At 43.3% G+C, this 19,267-nt stretch overlaps 1 protein-coding gene across 10 annotated transcripts in view; it reads right to left on the bottom strand.

Annotated features, from left to right (window-relative positions):
- Nucleotides 1-19,267, bottom strand: part of ZMIZ1 (zinc finger MIZ-type containing 1) — a 356,469-nt gene that overhangs the window by 54,084 nt on the left and 283,118 nt on the right. The window contains exon 1 of one of the 10 annotated variants that reach the window (XM_040438868.1): nucleotides 1,678-1,824. The exons of 8 other annotated variants lie outside the window; for them this stretch is intronic. Coding sequence is in view for 1 of the 2 variants with exons in the window: in XM_040438866.1 (XP_040294800.1) it covers nucleotides 1,140-1,242 (103 nt within the window). In the remaining variant the exon portion in view is untranslated. Of the gene's footprint in view, nucleotides 1-1,139; nucleotides 1,655-1,677; nucleotides 1,825-19,267 lie in introns of those variants that run through there. One more of the 10 variants, XM_040438866.1, reaches the window with a different exon arrangement.

Below are 19,267 nucleotides of genomic sequence, written 5' to 3'. Positions count from 1 at the left end.
GCTATTTGGGAAATCTCAATGTCCTTGGTGTAAAGTGCTTCTGTAAGGTATTCTTCATCTCCCACACATATAACCCAATTCTGACCTAGGGTGACCATTTATTCAAAGCTGATGATCATTACTATTAACAGCAGAAAGCCTCAGTTATGTTCGTGCCATCAGCCTTTGTAGAAGGCAAACTTCTGACTGCATCAACAGGTTGGAAGCCTTAAGCCTTCGGTTAGCAGTCAGATTTCAGGACTGGATGTCTGCTGCGTTGGTCTCATGTACACGGTCACATCATTCATCAATCCTGGTACTGAAGAAGACTGAATTAACAAGAACAGCAAGATGGCAAGAGGTTTGTTTGTACTTTCTTAAAAAAATCCCTAGAATGCATTCACTTGTACTTAGCCAATGCCATCAACACAATGCACAGTATTTAGCAGATCAGAATACTTCTCTACAACATTAAAGTACACAGAAGTCAAACAAACTTTTCCCATAAAAATGAATAAAAGTCAGCTGAGCATTGATCTTCTGCGACTAGTTAACAATTGTCATGCTAGCTGTCAGACAGACGCGAGGTACTGAGCTCTCCAGTCAGGCACATGACTTGTCACCATCTACATCTGCAGCATCCGGATACCACCTCCTAGCCAATAGAAGCTGGCCTCGGTACGTCAATGAAAATCCATTTATCTTCCTAATTCCTGCTCTCAAACTCACCGTTCAAAACGTGCTATTCCCAGGAAGCAAAATGACTCCCAACACATATATGAAGGAGGAAAGCTTTGTACACGCTTTCAAATCGTGAAGAAAAAGTCCACAGAGGGGGACACAACCAGCAACTTTTCTCAAGTTCACGGCTATGTGGCAGAACCATGACTGCACCATAGAACAGCATTAGCTCAGTGATGTCTGAGGTAAAGCCTTTGCTGCAGATATTGGAGTGGCCCTTTAACACTACAGAGGCCTGCCAGGTGCTGCAGTCCCTGTACCGTTACAGGAGCAGGGCCCGCCCTCCCTCAGCATCATCTCGCCATGCACTGGAAGCTCCACCCACAATGCACTAGTTAAAAGGCATACAGTCTATACACAGCAGAATCCAAAACTGTCCAGCACCTCTCCCCCTCCTCCCCAAGAAGAGAGCTACTTACCCACAAGTTTATTCAAACCAGTCGTGCAGCTCACTTCCCCCCACCCCTTGGCTCCTCCTGTGCTCCACTCTCTGTGTCTTCTGTTGCAGAGGGGGGACCACATATGTCTCAAAGCACTTCCAGGCAACGCAGCCTCCTGGTGCAGAACAAAAGCCAGGCAGACTCAAGTCTTTCATTTCTGAAGCAGGCAGTCTCTCTCCTTCCCTCCCCTCTAAGGACACCCTGCTCAGCGTCTCTTCTGCATGTCCAGCTACTGCACAACACTCATCAATTATTAATTGCTTGTCTCCAGATTTCCAGGCAAAACCAATAACAGATGGGCTCCCTGCTAATGGCTCCCAATGTGCCAGCCAACTGGCTGTGTGTGTTTCCAGCCTCCAGGGAGAATGAAGGGAATCAGGCTAAGCCTCCTAACTTCACACATGCCCAGGCAGACACAATGTGGTCCCCCAGTGCAGTGCTGCAGTCTGAGGTCTGCTCGGAAACCCATTAGCCAAGCAGGGGGAAAAGATGAATTGGAAGAGGGGTTTTGTCTCACCTCAGCACCATGCGGCAGGATTAGTTAGCCTCCCCTGTCCACAGAGCTTGCTGTTTGCTGGTCCACACACATACACCAAGCACACAGCAACCATACATACACACACACACACATTCACACTCAGGCAGCCTCATTTGCCAGAAGGCAGAGAAGAGAGACAGAGGAGGAGGAGGTGGAGGAGGGGGGTGTAATAGGAGAGAAAGGGAGGAAAGAAAAAAACCAAGCAGCTCACATTACAAAACTTACACTGAGGGGAGGTGCTAGGCGATATCCCTTAACCCCTTCACTCACAGAGGCCACTGGGAGGTGTGTGGCTCTGTGCCAACCAGCTGAGAAAAACACAAGCTACGTTACTGATGGCGCAGGTCAATAAGCAATGGAAATGCCTCAGCACTTGTGGGTTTTTAACAAGAGAAAAAAAAAAATGGGGGTATGTGACAAGCCCTCCCTCCCTCACGATTACTCCTCCAAGGATCCCGGTGACTGAAGCTATATTGAACACGCTAAGTACCATTCAGAACATGATGGCAGGGACCACACTCCTTCACAACAAATGTTCTTCTGTCTTCCCGCTGCAGCCAGATTGTCTGGGAAAAGAAATGCAAATAACGCAAGCAGCCAGCCTGGAACATGTTCTCAAAGGGGACCCATCCAAACTCTACCCGATTATGGTCAGCATGCAGGACTGGTACATCAGGGAATGGCCGCCATGAGGATTACATCCATGTCCTAACAGATTATCTGCAGTAAAGTGGGAACAGATCAATACCAATGCCCCACATAAAAGGATTTGGCAAAGAGCACCATAATTCCTCTAAATGAGGCAGGGGAATCTCTAAATGGCCTGGGTAACACAGAAAATGAAAAGTAACATTTTGCATAATTCATTCCACAATTTACGAGGCACTTAATAACTTCCCAGTATCCGATTGTAAAAACAAAATGATAACTAGGTACAATGAAGGTGCTGCTAAGGTGAGCACTAAAAACCACAGGTCCAACATTCCCTCTACTGGGAGACCTGGTCATACAAATGGCTTGGAGTCATGGAAGCTCAGCACCACCAGCTTATAATGTGTGTAAATCGTCAATGGAAAGGAATCCCAGTCACTGAGGTGTTTCACATGAGTTAGGCTAGAAACCAGTACATAAATAAACAAGTGACATTTGCAACCAACAAAGTAAATTACTCCCAAATAATAAAGGAACGTGTCGAACTCTGCACAAATTAGGCAGACACATACCAATACATACAGTCCATACACCAGCATGAGCTATAGCCAAAGTATTAAATATTTACATAGGACTGCTGGTATCACAAGCACACACAAGTTTTTGAAGTTTCATTGTATACAGTAGGTGATGTCATAAACTAAAGCCATCCGTGCTAGTAAACAATATCATGTAAAAAGCTGCAGAGCAGTGGGCCCAGATATTCAGGAGCAGCGCCCTCTAGTGTCTAGTCTGTAGGCTGCAGCTCATGGCACGTACAGTGGTTAGGTTAAAACAGGGATGTGCAACCTGTGTCTCTCCAGATGTTGCAAAAAAACTGCAACTCCCAACATGCCCTAATAGCTGTAGGTTGTCCAGGCATACTGGGAGTTGCAGTTTTGCAACAGCTGGAGGGCTACAGGTTGGGCACCTCTGGGTTAAAACACAATTTGTGAAGGAGGTGATAAAGAGCTGGGATAGTTGTGGTTTTATTACAGAAGGCCAATACATGATTTCGGAGTGCTTCAACCCTTTGAGTTCATGGAGATTATTTTGCACTTTAAGCTGAAAGGTTTTACTTCTAAAATATAGAAGGCACTGATGGTGAACTATGACTGTAAAATGTGTCTAGTCTTCAAAGGTAAATGAGAGCGAGATAGAGGTTATAGATAAGGCACAATGCGGGAAATGTATTCACATTTCAGCTTAGGTTTGCACAAGTTACGTGAAGAGGGGCCCAAAGTTTATGGGGTCAGTTATCAAACTGGTGTAAAGTAGAACTGGCTTAGATGCCCATAGCAACCAATCAGATTCCTCCTCTCATTTTTCACAGCTCCTTTGGAAAATGAAAGGTGGAATCTGATTAGTTGCTATGGGCATAAATCTCCCTCTATGTTTTTACATTGGCTCTAATACGGCTTCCTTTTGAAGAACTGTAAATTAAGATAATTGAAGAACTGCATTTAAAGGGGTTGTCCCACAGAAAATATTATACAGTTTTCCAACCGGCACCTGGGTCTGAATATTTTTGTATTTATATGCAATTAAAAATGTGGCATAGCCACAGAGTTTTTCAATAAAATGTATCTGTGTAGCGCCACCTGCTGTTTTTTTTTCTTATTTCTTTGACCAGCTCACTGAGATGGCCGCACATGCTCAGTTTCATCCTTCAACTGGCTCCTGAGCTGTGATAGAGAAAGCATGCACATGCCCCATTAGCTGCAGCAGAAAAGACACTCCCTTTGAGCTGCCAGCTTGATATAAATCTAGCAGAGCATTAAATGGGGAGATTTCTGGATCCATGTGAGGTACAGGGCTGGTTCTAGCTTTGTTAGAAAGAGTGTTATGTACTATCTGATGTTTATTTTTTACATTAGTCATGGGACAACCCCTTTAACAACCCCATCATCGCTAGGACCCCCACCTATATCGAGAATGGAGCCCCTCAAGGTGGTGGCTGGAGGACTTAGGCTCCCAAAAGAAGTGAAAGGGAGCGTGTGTGGCTCCCGCTCCCATTCATTTCAGCACTGGCTCGGCTATTTCCGTCAGCCCCATAGAAAATGAATGGAAGGCGGCTGCGCATGCGCAGTGCGCCCTCCTTCACTTGTGGGGCTCCGTTCTCCATATAGGTGCGGGTCCCAGCGGTGGTACCCGCACCTATAAGACAATGGGGGCATATCCTAGCGATATGCCCCCATTGTCCATGATGAGACAACCCCTTTAAGTATTGGAGACTGGTTACTGAACACATTTTTAGGGCATTAGAAGTAAATGTACTCTGATATAAGAGTATTAGGTAATATGTCCTTGCTAAATATACAGAGATGAGCTAACATTAACAAGGTTGTCCAGGATTAGAAAAACATGTCTGCTTTCTTCTAAAAACCCAGCCCCACACCGGCCCATGGGTTGTTTCTGGTATTGCAGCTCAACTCAACTGAAGTGAAAGGGGCCCATCTGTAATGCTACACATGTCCTGTGGCGAGGTGTGGTGCCGTTTTCTGAATAAATCAGCCATCTTTTTCTAGTTCTGGATACCACTTTAAAGTAATTGAAAATTTGCTCTTTCTAGCATGGACAATAAAAACTTGGGCTATGGGCTTATGCACACGGCTGTAGCAGTTTTTTGCAGCCCGCAGATTGCGGATCTGCAAAACAAGGATACTGGCCATGTGAGTTCCGCATTTTGCGGAACGGAACGTCCAGCCCATAATAGAACAGTTCTATCCTTGTCTGCAGTACAGACAAGAATAGGACATTCTATTTTTCTGCAGTTTTTATATTTTTATACAGGCACGATAACAGGAATGAGAGTATCTATGAGCACTGGTTCCCAGTTATTGTCCTGAATATCATGCAGTGTAATAGGAGCTTAAAAAGCTATGATGTTTTAACAAGTTCCTGCAGGTTGGCCCCTGAAACCGAAGTGTCATACTTTCCTTCTTCCTGACACTCTGGTCTTCCGTGTTGCCCCAAACGTCTCCAGGTCCTGGCACTATTTACATCCGGATGGCTGTGGGCAAAGTCACATGCACCGCTCCAGGCAATGACTGGCATCAGCAGTGATGTGGTTACAAGCAGCACATCACTGCTGAAGCCAGTCCATACATTTCCATGTGTAAACAGTGCAGGGGCCCGAAGAAGCAGATAGCGGGGGCGGTGTGGAGCAGGTAAGTATAAGTCTTCTGTTTCAGGGGCCAAGCGGAGGGAACTTGTTAAAATCATTTTTACAGGAAACCCCCTTTAAGTGGCAACATTTCCTTCCACCCTGCCTCCTATTCATAAGGGTCCATTCACACGTCCGTAAGTGTTTTGTGGATCCGCAAAACACGGACACTGGCAATATGCATTCTGCAATTTGCGGACCGCACATCACCAGCACTATAATAGAAAATGCCTAATCTTGTCCGTAATTGCGGACAAGAATAGGAAATGTTCTATATTTTTGCAGAAACGGAAGCACGGATGTGGAAGTGCGGATTTGCTAATGCGGACAGCACATTCCAGCCCCATGGAAAATGAATGGGTCTGCTCCCGTTCTGCAAAGTTGCGGAACGGATGCGGACCCATTTTGCGGACGTGCGAATGGACCCTAAATGAGCGCTTTCCTTCACTGCAGAGTATAGAGCTCACTGGTTATTAATGCCTCCTGCCCCCCAGTTATCGGTACCCTGTAATAGCCAGTAAGCGCTTCCCCTTACTAGCAGGGAGAGTGTTTATTGGTTAACCCTTTAATGACCTGGCCTAAAAAGGCCTTAATGACCAGGCACTTTGTAATTTAGTGCAAGTGGTTCAAATGGCTGCAACTATTTTATTTGTTGAACTCCCAAAATCATTTTTGCTACATTTTTTACGAGACATATAGGGCTTTGTAATTATTTTTTTTTTGTTTTATTTGGAGAAAACTGTACAAAAACATTTTTAAAAAGTATATATTTTATGTTTTTAACTATAGCTCCTTATTCTTTAAATATGCAAACTGACACCAAAATAATTATAATTAGTTCCCTATTTTGCATCAGTCGTTTTGTTATATAATACGTATAAGTTTCACATGAATGGGGTGATAATGGCCATGGTTTTGGTTGATGTGTTTTATGTATTTAATTTTTATCCTTTTTTAACTTCTTATTTTTACTTTTTTTGTAATTGTTTTATTACATATTTTTTAATAGATTTCTGCTACATAATATTTCCCACAAAAGGTCATAAAAAGATAGTTGGGGGCTGGTGAACACTTTTTTGTTTTTGCACTTTTTCCTTCTTATTTTTATTTTATCTGTATTTTATAAACTTTTTATTTTATTTTTAATAATTTAAACTTTTTTCTTTTTCTATTCTTTTATTTGTATTTTAGTATTTATTTATAAAAAATGTCTTAAAGCGCAAAAATTTGCGACTTTTTTCTGCTCTGCACTATGCTCGCCAGTTTTCTGAAAGTGGGCGTGTTTTCTTATGTAAATGAATCTCTGGACAGATTTACTATTGCAACTATTTAAAAAGTCGCAAAAAAAAATGCGTAATTTCACTCCAGTGAGGACCATGCTTATTTTATGAGACTTTTTAATAGAACATGCAACTTTTTTGTAAAGACGTGTGACTCTTGTAAAGCTGCTTACTGACGGATAAATTGCTACCATCAAACCACATTTATTACAGTCTTAAAGGGCCGATCATAAATCTGACTTGGCTAAAACTGACTTTAGCCCTATGTGAAAGTGGAGTGAGCTGTCAGAGTAATGATAAATCTGGCCCATTGTTTTTATGTACCTATGTAATTTATGGATAAAAAAATAAATAAAGTACTACAAAAACTATGAAAAATACTGTACAGTTTTCAAACCAATACCTTGATCTGAATACTTCTGTAATTGCATGTAATTTAGTGTAGCCACTGAGTTATTCAATTAAATCTATCTGTATATGGTCGCCTGCTGTTTTTTCTAGTTTCTCTGTCCACCTCACTGAAGTGGACGCACATGCTCAGTTCTACCAGTATAAAAATAAATCTAGCGAAGCAATTAGAGCAATGAATGAGGTGGGCTCTGGATTCATGTGAGGTACAGGGTTGGTTCTAGCTTTGTTAGACAGATTGTCATGTAGAATATGATGTCTGTTTTTCATTTTTTACATTAATCCTGTAAGTATTGACAGAGGTTTATACACATGTATTTGTTATTAACTGTGCTATGGAATACAATTAACAGGGTTTTCCACCTCGATAACGGACAGCTGTGTAATGTCATCTCCATCATGACTAGCAGTCCAGAGCTTGCTGTACTGTATTAGTCCTGTGTGGATGACTTCCTGTGAACTACTAGATTACATAATCAGATACGAGTTCTCTCCTGGCAGCTGGCAGACACCTCCACACCAGGCTCTGCCCTCCTGGTTGCTTTGCATGCCCTCCATGATAAAGTGCTGCTGAAGACATTATTTATGAAAAAAGTGAATCTGCATCTTATAGAATACAGCGGAGATTCTGCAGCTTTATAAATACGGTAACATATACATTTCACAGATCTGTACTACTAGTAACCAAAACAACAGTTTTGTGCCCTTTAGCTACTTATAGTATGGACCTGTAGCTATGATATACTGCTTTTACACAGGGCAGCATACTAATATGACAGATTTGCTTTAAAATAATGTACGCTATCTGCAGATCTTAGCAGGAGTAGGTTTATGATCTGAAATCTTTTTAATACAATCTTCTTTTAACCCACATCATGTGCTCCTTATCGCCAACCATAACTTTCCCCGTTACAGACACCCCGAGGGAGATTTATCAAAACTGGTGCAAAGGAAAACTGAAATCAGATTCCACCTTTCATTTTTCTGTGCTCCTTTGGAAAATGAAAGGATTCATCTGATTGGTTGCTATGGGCAACTAAGCCAGTTTTCCTTAGCACCGTTTATGATAAATCTCCCCCTCTGTTTTTGGTTTAACTCCTGGAATTTGCCTAATAGGTCAATCTTATTCACTGTATGTGCTCAAGTCTGAAGATCGGAAGACTTGGTGTAGACGTTTGTAACGAGTCAGCTGCATATTCCTGTAGAACAGGCATCTCCCCATGAGTACAAAGGAGCCAACGCCGTTCACACCTTTCCTTTCTGACAACGCCTCTGGATACACTGACGTTTTTCGTCCTTCACCTGAGTCAATGAGTTTATAACCAAATACACTCTCAGCATGTAAAGGGGTAGAGAATAACTAAAGAATAACAGATTTCTATGGGCCTATAGGCCAGTTATACAGAACATTGTTTAATAAAAGGGTTTCTCTTAAGGAAGGGGACCTTTCAGGAACTTCCAGTTTCCTAGATCTCTATAATGTTGTGAGTTCGAGTTAAACCCAGAGTTGGGAGAAATGCAGACGGATAACAGGACTGGAAAATGGAGGTGAATCCAGCCGGGTCTACGGCTGGTCAAATAAAAATTGATAACAGGAGCTACTTTAAGGTGCTTACTATTGGACACACATAGTATATGGATTATATTCTTGACCAATTTGTCTAGCATATTTATAATATGCATAATAGTTTATGATTTTTGCCCCCCTTCCAAAAATTTTTTTTATATCCTTTTAGTAATTAGAATATATCAGTCCTTCTCAATAATGATGCTCCCCTTAGCTTAGGAATTGAAAATACCAGAAGCAATCCATTGACATCCTCAAGAAGGTTGAAGAGAAGACCTTCAAGACCCTACACAAATGTCCACACATGTAAATGGACTCACAGCTTGAAGCATGCAATAAGGCTGTCACTGATTAGATGGTATTTCGCAGACTGGCTCACACATCGTCTGCTGATCGAACAAACCACTGAATTATTGGTCGTGATGGGTAGATGTTGCTTACGGTGGTAAAAAAGTGTGCTAAAGATGTGAGAAATAGAAAAATTGTATTGAATGGAGTCAATACATGTGAAAAGCAAAAATACACATGGCTAAACCTCAATCTAAACAGTTTCTAATGTGTTTATAGGCCTGTTATAAAGACATGGTAAGAGACCTCAAATAAAAAGCCTCACAATGTAAAAATGTGACAATTTGTAGTACGAAATGCCTTTGCACAACACAGAATGTGTAAGCCTTTGGATGACAGGAGGCAATAGTGACCCAGTGAGAGATGCCAGCTCTCCCAGCTCGACATAACCATGGCAACCATTCTCCGCACTAGACGTACAGGCCAACAGGAAAAAAACAAGGGAAAAATACACAGGAATCCATTACCTAACACGCACTAGATGATACATGATCTCATATTAACCCTGCTTCTTCCTAAAGTACACAGAAGTAGATACACTGGAGAATTTGCACTGTATAAGGCCTCATGCACACGACCGTATGTATTTTGCAGTCTGCAAAAAATACGGACGACGTCTGTGTACATTCCGTATTTTGCGGAACGGAACAGCTGGCCCTAATAGAACAGTCCTATCCTTGTCTGTAATGTGGACAATAATAGGACATGTTCTATTTTTTGGTGGATCGGAAATATGGACATACGGAAACGGAATGCACACAGAGTAACTTCCGTTCTTTTTGCGGACTCATTGAAATTAATGGTTCCGTATACGGTCCGCGAAAAAACGGAACGGACACGGAAAGAAAATACTTTCGTGTGCATGAGGCCTAACAAGGAAACAAGCCCTCCAAGTTAATTTTTACATTGACCCAGGGCAGTTCTTTAACCAAGGAGGACTAATATCCCCACAATGAAATAAAAATCTAAACTCATGACACAATAACCCATGAGGCTTATGACAAAGATGTGTTGCATAGAACACACTTTCCAACTCCAGTTATCAGTCACAGTTTTGCAGTAATTTGAGACCCACCTAAGGAGGATAATACTAGCAATGACTCTTCAGGAAACCCTCACCAAATGGGAGAAGATTCTGCGCCATCTAAGAATTGTGTTTCACACCAGGGAGCAGCCGGCTACCGGTAGTTACATCTCGGCGGCTCTGAAGTGTGACCTAGTTAGCACGGAATTCCTGTGGGTGCTGCCAAATCCTCCGGGTAGTGCTGCTGTGGTTTTCACGTTAGTTTACAAACACTTTTGTTTGTTCTCCAGTGAGAACCTTGAGAATTGTGCAGCCATGGGAAAAAGATTCAGCAGACATGCTACTTGACAGTCTCAACCAGGTACCACAATCATATTCAGTGTGAATTGAAGAAAAGTGTACAAAGCTACATGAATGGTGGTGGTCAACGGCAATGCTACCCTCCAACAGCACAGATGTTTGTTAATTGCCTTCACCATCCCTTGTGGTATAGACTAGGCTTACAGTTCTGTTCTCTCCTCTTTCATTGCCTAGCACAAGCATATTGGCCTGTGGAGAAAGGGAAGCTCCCCTCAGGTTCACAACAACCCATAGGAAACCTCAGGAATGGGGATGGACCAACCTTTCTGCTTATTGGCCCACTGTATTTGCAGGAGCAGACTAGACTTCTCTCAAAAGGTAAAGACAAGTGTAAATTTTATAGCGCAATTTCAAATTATGCCATGCTGTATACCTGCCCTAAAAAAAAAAAATCTGAGCTACCGGAAACCATCACAAAACCAATCATAAAGGATCCAACATGGGGACCGTTGCAGTGGAAACCGCAATGTCAGTCGGAATGGAGCCTATGGTGTTTGAACGGATTATTTTACCTCCTATGAACAAGGTGAATATTTCATAGTATCTGCACAACAAGGCTGTTCTCATACGCTGCAATCACCTTGTGGGAGTGGTGTAGTTTCTGGCAGTTTTCCAGAAAACTGCATCATGGTCGCGATGTGGCCTTAACATGTGAACACGATCTAAAACTGTGTCCATAAGAATGCAATTTATATATTATGTCCCAATATGTGAACCTACGCATTTCATTTTTATGCAAGCTTCCATACTTGCTCTGTGGCTGTCTGGTTGCACATGCAGACTGTAATTAAACAGTGCCACCTACTGACCATAAAATAAAAAAGCTAGACATTAGTCCTAATGTTTGTGTGCATAGGAGAGACAGGGTAATCACACTGCGACAATATTATCTGTGTAAGAAATATTGCTTCTATTTGAACATTACATAGATGGCCACATGCATGAACAAGGACCATCCTTCTTATTTTAATATAATTCTCCCAATGTATGCGGTGCGGCTGTTGGAATAGGTCCAATTACCTCACACGACTCACATTATATATAACCATTTATCCTGATGTACAGTCTGAATGGAACAATGTGGCTGCGGCCAAGATATCTAATAACCACAGTCTTTTCAATAAGGATGTCAAAGAGCCATAGCCAGGCTTTTTTTCAACCCGAGCACAGGCTACATTTGCAGCCCTAGTCCTATAGCTAGATACCTCGGCCAAGGCAAAGTAGCTAGAGGGTGCTCCCATGGCACTAAACACCTGGGTTTGCAAGTATCTAATCCTTACCAACCAGTTTAGGTTTTCTGGCAAATAGAGACTAAACTGGGAACAACAACGGGAGAAGGAAGATTGGCAGGACTAAAATCAAGTCCTCCTTCATCTCATACTACCATATTAACCATATTTATGAGGAGGTGCACAATGCAGTGGAGATATCTGCCCATGGCCTGAGAGGCACCAAGAGAATTTATAATTAACACATAAAAATAAATCAGTATGCAGATGAAATTTCCAGTTCGTCAGTTTCTGCTAACTACAAATAGCTGATATATAAATACTCTGGCATGCCAGGCTAGTGCCCTCCTCCAAGACGCTAATCTATGTGGTATTAATAACCTGGTTGGATATATTTCAACCTACGTCTATCTGAAAGTCATGGCATGTGTTTTATAAAGAGGAATTGCCGTACAATGACTGTCTAGTTGTATTTGATAGAGCTTGTATATACAGTATATCCATGTTCTGAGGTATGTTTTCATTTATCAGGAGGGCATAGAGTGTAAATATGGAGAGTAGCACTCCTTCTCCTTCCCCCATGTCTCATAACCTGGCAGCTGACACAGGGCTATATCCTCGTGTGTGAAGACTGAGCTGAGGCACCCTGAGAGGTTTAGGGCTTGAGGCAATGCTCTGGGCATTTTTGCCAAATATTTTGCTAGCTGACCTAACGAAACTGCTATCGTACAGTGTTGACTGGAATAAAAAACATGGCAAAGATGTGAGATCAGTATGAGGCCCACACATGTCTCAGAATTTGGCTCAGCTAGTATTCCTAAACAGCCACTTTGAACACAATGCACAACTACAGGCAAAGCTATAGATGCTGTACATTGTTTTCTAGGTAATGAGGAGATTTCATGGACACAAACTGCAGCGAAATTCACAAAGTGTAACCTGTAAAAGGGATGCTCCAGTACTTAACAGTGTTTTCTGTTGGCACTTAAAAAGGTTGTCCAGGGAAATTTAATAAAAAGGTCAAGGATGGGTTAAAATATTCATCTCTCACCTCACTGATCCTCTGCAACTGCTCTCCAGGTTCTGGTCCAGGGTTGACAGACAGAAATGCCCACTCAGCCAATCACTGTCTGAGGCAGGTACCCTGGAGTGGCCAATGGATTGGCTGGAGTGAAGAGTTCCCAGGCATTTCTGTGTGTCAAGCTGGGACAAGAGGTGGAGAAGCTGAGACTCGAGAAGTGTTGGAACAGCAACCTGTGGTGGATTTAGTAATGATTATTTACATTTTTACTCATTACTGGGCCTTTTTACAAAAAAAAAAAATGTTGTTTCCCTGGACAACCCCATATAAAATGTGTGAACAACAGATTTAGTGAAAGGCGATGTGCCTAAAGGAATGGGAATGTATTGTGTGCTGCTCTGACCCGAACAGGAGCAGTTGTGGAGCCACTTACAATTCTCTGGATCATCTACCTCCATAGATCTCTAGAACAACTGAGAAGAACAATAAAGTACAACTTTGAGGGGTGAACTAAGCGGCTATTTAAAATTTTAGGGGTACACCTGCTGGCTAATGCCTCATACACACAGATTTGATCCGTGTGCTGTCTGCATCTGTATGTACTATCTTAAAGAGGACCTTTCACTAGAATAAAAAATGTAAACTAAGTATACAGACATGGAGAGCGGCGGCCCAGGGATCTCCCTGCACTTACTGTTATCCCCGGGCGCCGCTCCGTTCTCCCGGTATAGGCTCCGGTATCTTCATATGTTCGCGGCTCAACTGGGTGGAGCCTGCGGCGTCTCCTTCTCCCAGGCTGTAGCGCTGGCCAATCGCAGCGCTCAGCTCATAGCCTAAGAGTTTTTTTTTTTCTCTCAGGCTATGAGCTGAGCGCTGCGATTGGCCAGCGCTACAGCCTGGGAGAAGGAGACAGGAGAAGGAAAAATTGTGAATGGCACGTGGACGATATGTGCACTTTGTGAAAAGGGACCAAAGGATCAGGAGAGATAACGAAAGTATCATACAGAAATGCCCTGCTTGTTTCAGCAAAGAACTGCTCAGAAAAGAGAAACATGGGAAGTGCATGGATCCAGTAACACACAATCCTTGGGTGCGACAGCCTCCCCCTTGTACATCAAACTCATGCACACAGACAAGGACATGGCTACATTTCACAAGTGGGGATTTGAGTAATTTAAGGCCATTGCCCCACAACACCTCACACCTCTATGTTTGCAGAAAAAATGTCTTGCGGTTAGCAACACAGTCAAAACCTTTCCTAAATCAAACAGAAAACAAACACCTTGTCATGTAGGACAGGCATTCACTCTGTAGAGCATAGCATGGCTCCTCTTATCACCTGCAGAACACATTTCTGTAAGACTTGCTGACTCAACGCCAAAGAAAACTGATATCTTCCATATTTAATACAACATAAAAATGACTACTTATCACTTTCAATACAAAGACCAAAAGTGACACACAATGTAATATATTGGTAAGTATTAAAGAAGAGATGAAGCGCGTTCAGGTACCCAGCACATTAAGAAGATCAAAGCAGAATATAAGTGGTTTTTGCTGTATTCAATAAAGATGTGTAGTAAGTGCCACTCAGGTACAACCCATAAGTGGAAATGTGGTCATGAGACGACATCTATGGAAAGCTACAGGTCTCTCTAGAATGTAGAGTTTTGTTTCTCTGTAAGTTAAAGGGTTGACACCGACAACAGCTAAAAAGTACCAATGACCTTTTTTTTAATCTTACATCTTTCACTGACTATTTCCAGCGGATCTATGCTTTGCTAATCACTGACCTGGAGTGGGTATAACTTTGTAAGCGACATCAGGCCCCTTTACCACACTGGTGCCAGGAGGTTTAAGAAATCAGGAAAGGACTTACACTGAACAAAAAATATAAACGCAACACTTTCGGTTTTGCTCCCATTTTGCATGAGCTGAACCTCAAGATCTAAAACATTTTCTACATACACAAAAGACCCATTACTCTCAAATAATTGTTCACAAATCTGTCTAATCTGTGTTAGTGAGCACGTCTCCTTTGCTGAGATAATCCATCCCACCTCACAGGTGTGGCATATCTCTTCCAGGCCCCATAGAGAATGAATGGTCGCACCCGTTCCCAATATTGCGGAACGGATGCGGACCCATTTGCGGACGTGTGAATGGTATCATTCAGAAAGTGGGCGGCGCAGGTACATGACGTAGTGAGTGACGCACTGCCCGTCCCTCTGGCCTGCCTCCTCCCTGCTACGGAAATTGTTGTAAGTTAATTGTCACGGTCTTTTCTGTGTTGCGCCGTGACACTTGTGCATGCTTGCGGTTGCCGGTGGCAACGTGTTGCTGTTATGGCATGTTGTGGCAGTGTCTTGGCTTTGGCTGTGTGCACCGTGACATGGTTGCCACTCATGCTGTTGCCGGTGGCAACGTGGTGGCTGGTGTGTGCACTTCCCCTTTAAGTTGTAGCCTTCCCCTGTCTGGTGCTGTAAGGGTTAACCCCCTGATTGGGTGTGGTCACTAGGTGCTTCTTATGCCTGTACAGTTAGTGTACTCCAGCCTTGGTGTGTGCTGGAGTTATGCCTCCCTTGTCTGGATGGTCCATCTTCCTGTGTGAGGGCCACCTAGTGGACATCGATGTCTCCAGCGATGTCTTCCTTTATGTCTCCTCCATTTTCCCTACCTTACCTGTGGTTATGTTTGGTGTGGGTATATGTTTTGGGGTGGTTGTTAGTCTAGTTGTTGTTCTGTGTCTGGTGTATTATCCTATCTGGCATGGATGCTAGATGTTCCCCTGTTTGTCTGTCGTGGCCTCCGGAAGGGGGTCTCATGGTTTCCCGGAGGGGTGAACCAAATGTCAAGTCTGTAAGCTGTTGCTGGAGTGCTGGTTCCTGTGCGTCAGTACATACTGCATCTGTTTGGTGTTTGGATTGCAGTATGTTTTTATGGGTTCCAGTTTACCTTGGTGTGGTCTTCTGTTGTGCCGTCCAGCAGGTGCCAGGGGGAAGTTACCATGCCTTCCTGGGTTCTAGGTTCAGTGGTTGTCCCAGCCACTGGAAACTTACCTACTGTTCCACTTGGCATTTCTCTGAAACTAGGCCGGTTGAGACTCCTGTTCATCCGAGTCGTGGAAGAACAGGTCGTCTCTCCCCTGCTCCTATGTGAGGGATTATCAGGGCGACTCAGGGTCCTAGGTATCCTGGGTATGAGCCGTCCTACCATCCAGGTCCACTCATACAGTGAGGAGTTAGGGCAAGGATTAGGGACTCTTTAGTAGGTGACCTGATTCCGGTATCCTGGCCTAGTTGCTTCCCCATTATACCTGACATTGTACGATGGGGAGGGGGAGGGTTTCCCCACTCCCCACCGTGACAGTAATACATCTTACGCATGATTATTATATTTTAACAATGTCTACAGGTTAGATAAGATTATACAACAGTAAGCGGGGCCGGTGCATTAGAATACAGGGACTGCACCAGTCCCCGCTGTCATTCCTAATCCAGACGCCGGCCCCCGGCCCCTCCTCCCTCTGTTGATACACCCGCCGACCGCACTGTGCGGCGGATGCATCATTGTAGGTAAATAATTGCAGCATTTTTGGGTCGGCCAAATCGCAATCGTCGTTTATCGAAATAAGATTGCTTTGGTGATATATCATGCAACCCTAGTGAGTATTAACTCTTAGGGTGGTATTACACTACCTAAACATCGACGCTCGTTTGCACCGGCCTGATTACACAGGTTGATGCAAACAATGTGGTAGAAAGGATCGCTACCGCAGTCAGTCCTACCTCACTCTGTTCTATTCAGTAGCACATCCTTGATTGCACAAGGGGATGGGCTGCCGAAAACTGGGCATCTTTCACCCTGCTGAAAGATTCCAATCCGCTGACAAACGAGCGGTCGTTAGCTGATTAACTGCTCAATTATACAAGGCAATTATTGGGAACAAGTTCCTATGAATTTCCCGATTATCGTGCAGTTTAATAGGGGCTTTAGTGTTAGGTTTACACAGTAGTACATCTGCACCTAATTATCCAAATGGCCTCTGTACCTCCTCACTAACCCTCCCTTTTCTACCCTCACCTCTCTGCAGCATGACCTCCATCTCCATAGTGCAGTCAAGTACTAGACAGTCATCACAGAGAGATACAACATTGCCTTATGGGGGTGCCGGATTAGACTGGCCCATGATCTAATTAATGATATGAGACAGCTTGTTTGAATTTCAACATGTTTTATGCTTTTTTTCTCCCTTTTCGGATATGACAGACTCAGACATGTCAAAAACTGTGTGGTATGAACCTCACCCAACTCCATTGACAAGTATATGGAAACATTCATTCCTCAAGACTAACACTCTAAAAAATAGTAGATAATCAGAGTATAGGGCATATCTAATACAACTCCACGCACTGGTCATTGGTTTCACACTGCTGTCACAATGTGTCAGACTTCTGCTTGCTTGTTAGGAGAATACCACTTCTTGCCCAATTCTAAATGGGGCTATTACTGTGCCTCAATGTGGCAATGGTAAAGCTACATTGTATGTGTGCCGCTGAGAGTTCAAGTACAGTAGCACTATAAAACATCATTGGCCCCGGTAGACACACTGTTTTTGGGGGGAGCAAGAAAATAAATAAAAGTCATGTTGAGTGCTATGTATTTATAGAACATTAAAGGGAGATTTTCTAACTGGATGGCAAATCCATATCAGCTATTTTCAGAAGTCCCATACAAGTGTATGAAGAGAGCTGTGCAGGTGGAGACATCTCCATTCACAGTGAGGCAAGACCCTGCCCTCAAAATAGGAGCGGGTTCCAGAGGTGGAAACTATTCGACATTTTTGATATACCCTGGGATATGCTATAAACATACACATGGCACCATTTCTTTAAAGGGATTGTCTCACTTCAGCAAATGGCATTTATTATGTAGAGAAAGTTAATACACGGCACTTACTAATGTACTGTGATTGTCCATATTGTATTCTTTGCTGGCTTGATTCATTTTTCCATCGCATTATACACGCTGTTTCGAGGTGTTACGGTCACCACTGCAGCACATATACAAGGATGACACGGCGGCAGCTGCTGCGCACGCGAGCCTATGTTCACCCCCGCGGTCTCGCAACCAGAGAGATTGACATTATTCCCAATAGTTTTGCAAGAATTGCAGGGTGGTCATAACCCCTGGATAGTGGCAGTGTATACTGGTGATGGAAAAATGATTCCAGGCCAGCAAAGGAGGGCAATGTGGGCAATTACAGGTAGATTAGTAAGTGCCTTGTAATAACCTTCTCTATATGGTAAATGCAATTTTCTGAAGTGAGACAACCCCTTAAAATCCAACAGTGGTGTACACAGGGGAGAGGTGGGTTCATAACAAACATGAAACATGGGCTCCCAATATTGCCAGGTTTTGACACACAGGACAGAAGAGCCTGGTATTCATTTTTCCCCCCATTCCCTTTTGATAACCCTTGGACACTTTCCCACCATCCCATTTGGTAACAATACATTTCCAGAAAAAGAGTTGGGTGGTGGATCCTTATTAAAACATAACTTTTAATTCATTCGATAGAAAAGGGTCCCTAAAATAAATTTTAGGCGATAAACAAAAGTGCACAATAACACAAAAACTTCATGGTGCACGGCGGCACCTTAAAATAACCGGTTTCCTACCATTTCCTCGGAGTCCTTCCGGTCTTTGTAGATATTCAGTAGATGTAGTCTTACTGGAATAGATAAAGCAGGCAGGCACCAGACGGGAATAGTAGTGGGCTCTAGATCCCTAGACAGCCCTAGGATATGGGTGCTAGCGTGACCCTGACGTCCTAGCCACAGAGCACCCATCCTAACCAGAACAACCCCGTCTGGAACCTTGCCCTCACGCTACTTGGCCCTGTTGTGCCCTAGTGCAGCTAATTACAGGTTCTCATCACCTATAACAAAAAAAAATGGATGGGACCAATATGGCTTGTGCCCAAATCGGCACAGATCCATACACATTAGAAGGTCAGCTGGTTTTGGTGGTGGGTGCAGCAGACATTAAAGGGGTATCCCAGGATTGGGTCACCCCCTAGTATGTGGTACCTAAGGAAATAACCAGACTCATCTGCTCCCCAAGCTTCGGTCCTGACCCTGGCTTCGTGTGGTGATCTTTCAGACAGGGAACAGGCTTCTCTGCAGCCTGTGCCCTAACAAGCAGCTGTAAATGGAGGCCTGTATTCTGCTGATGGCATCACTGATGTTGAACCCCTACATTACATAGCCTGGCATATGCTTACACGTCACTTGTGAATTAACTCTCTATCTGGATATTGCAGGAGCTGCACTACACATTTCTAACCATAAAACATTGCTCATCAAATAATATCTAATGATATTATCCTGTATTAAACATCCACATCCATGAATACACATGTGGCATATCTCCTAAATCGCCCATGGCAGTGGTCTACTATTATCACAGGCCAT

Source organism: Bufo bufo, chromosome 6 (genome assembly GCF_905171765.1).
Source record: "Bufo bufo chromosome 6, aBufBuf1.1, whole genome shotgun sequence".
Lineage (NCBI taxonomy): Eukaryota > Metazoa > Chordata > Amphibia > Anura > Bufonidae > Bufo > Bufo bufo.
Note: the sequence above shows the minus strand (reverse complement) of the source record. Positions and strands in the feature narration are given on the sequence as shown.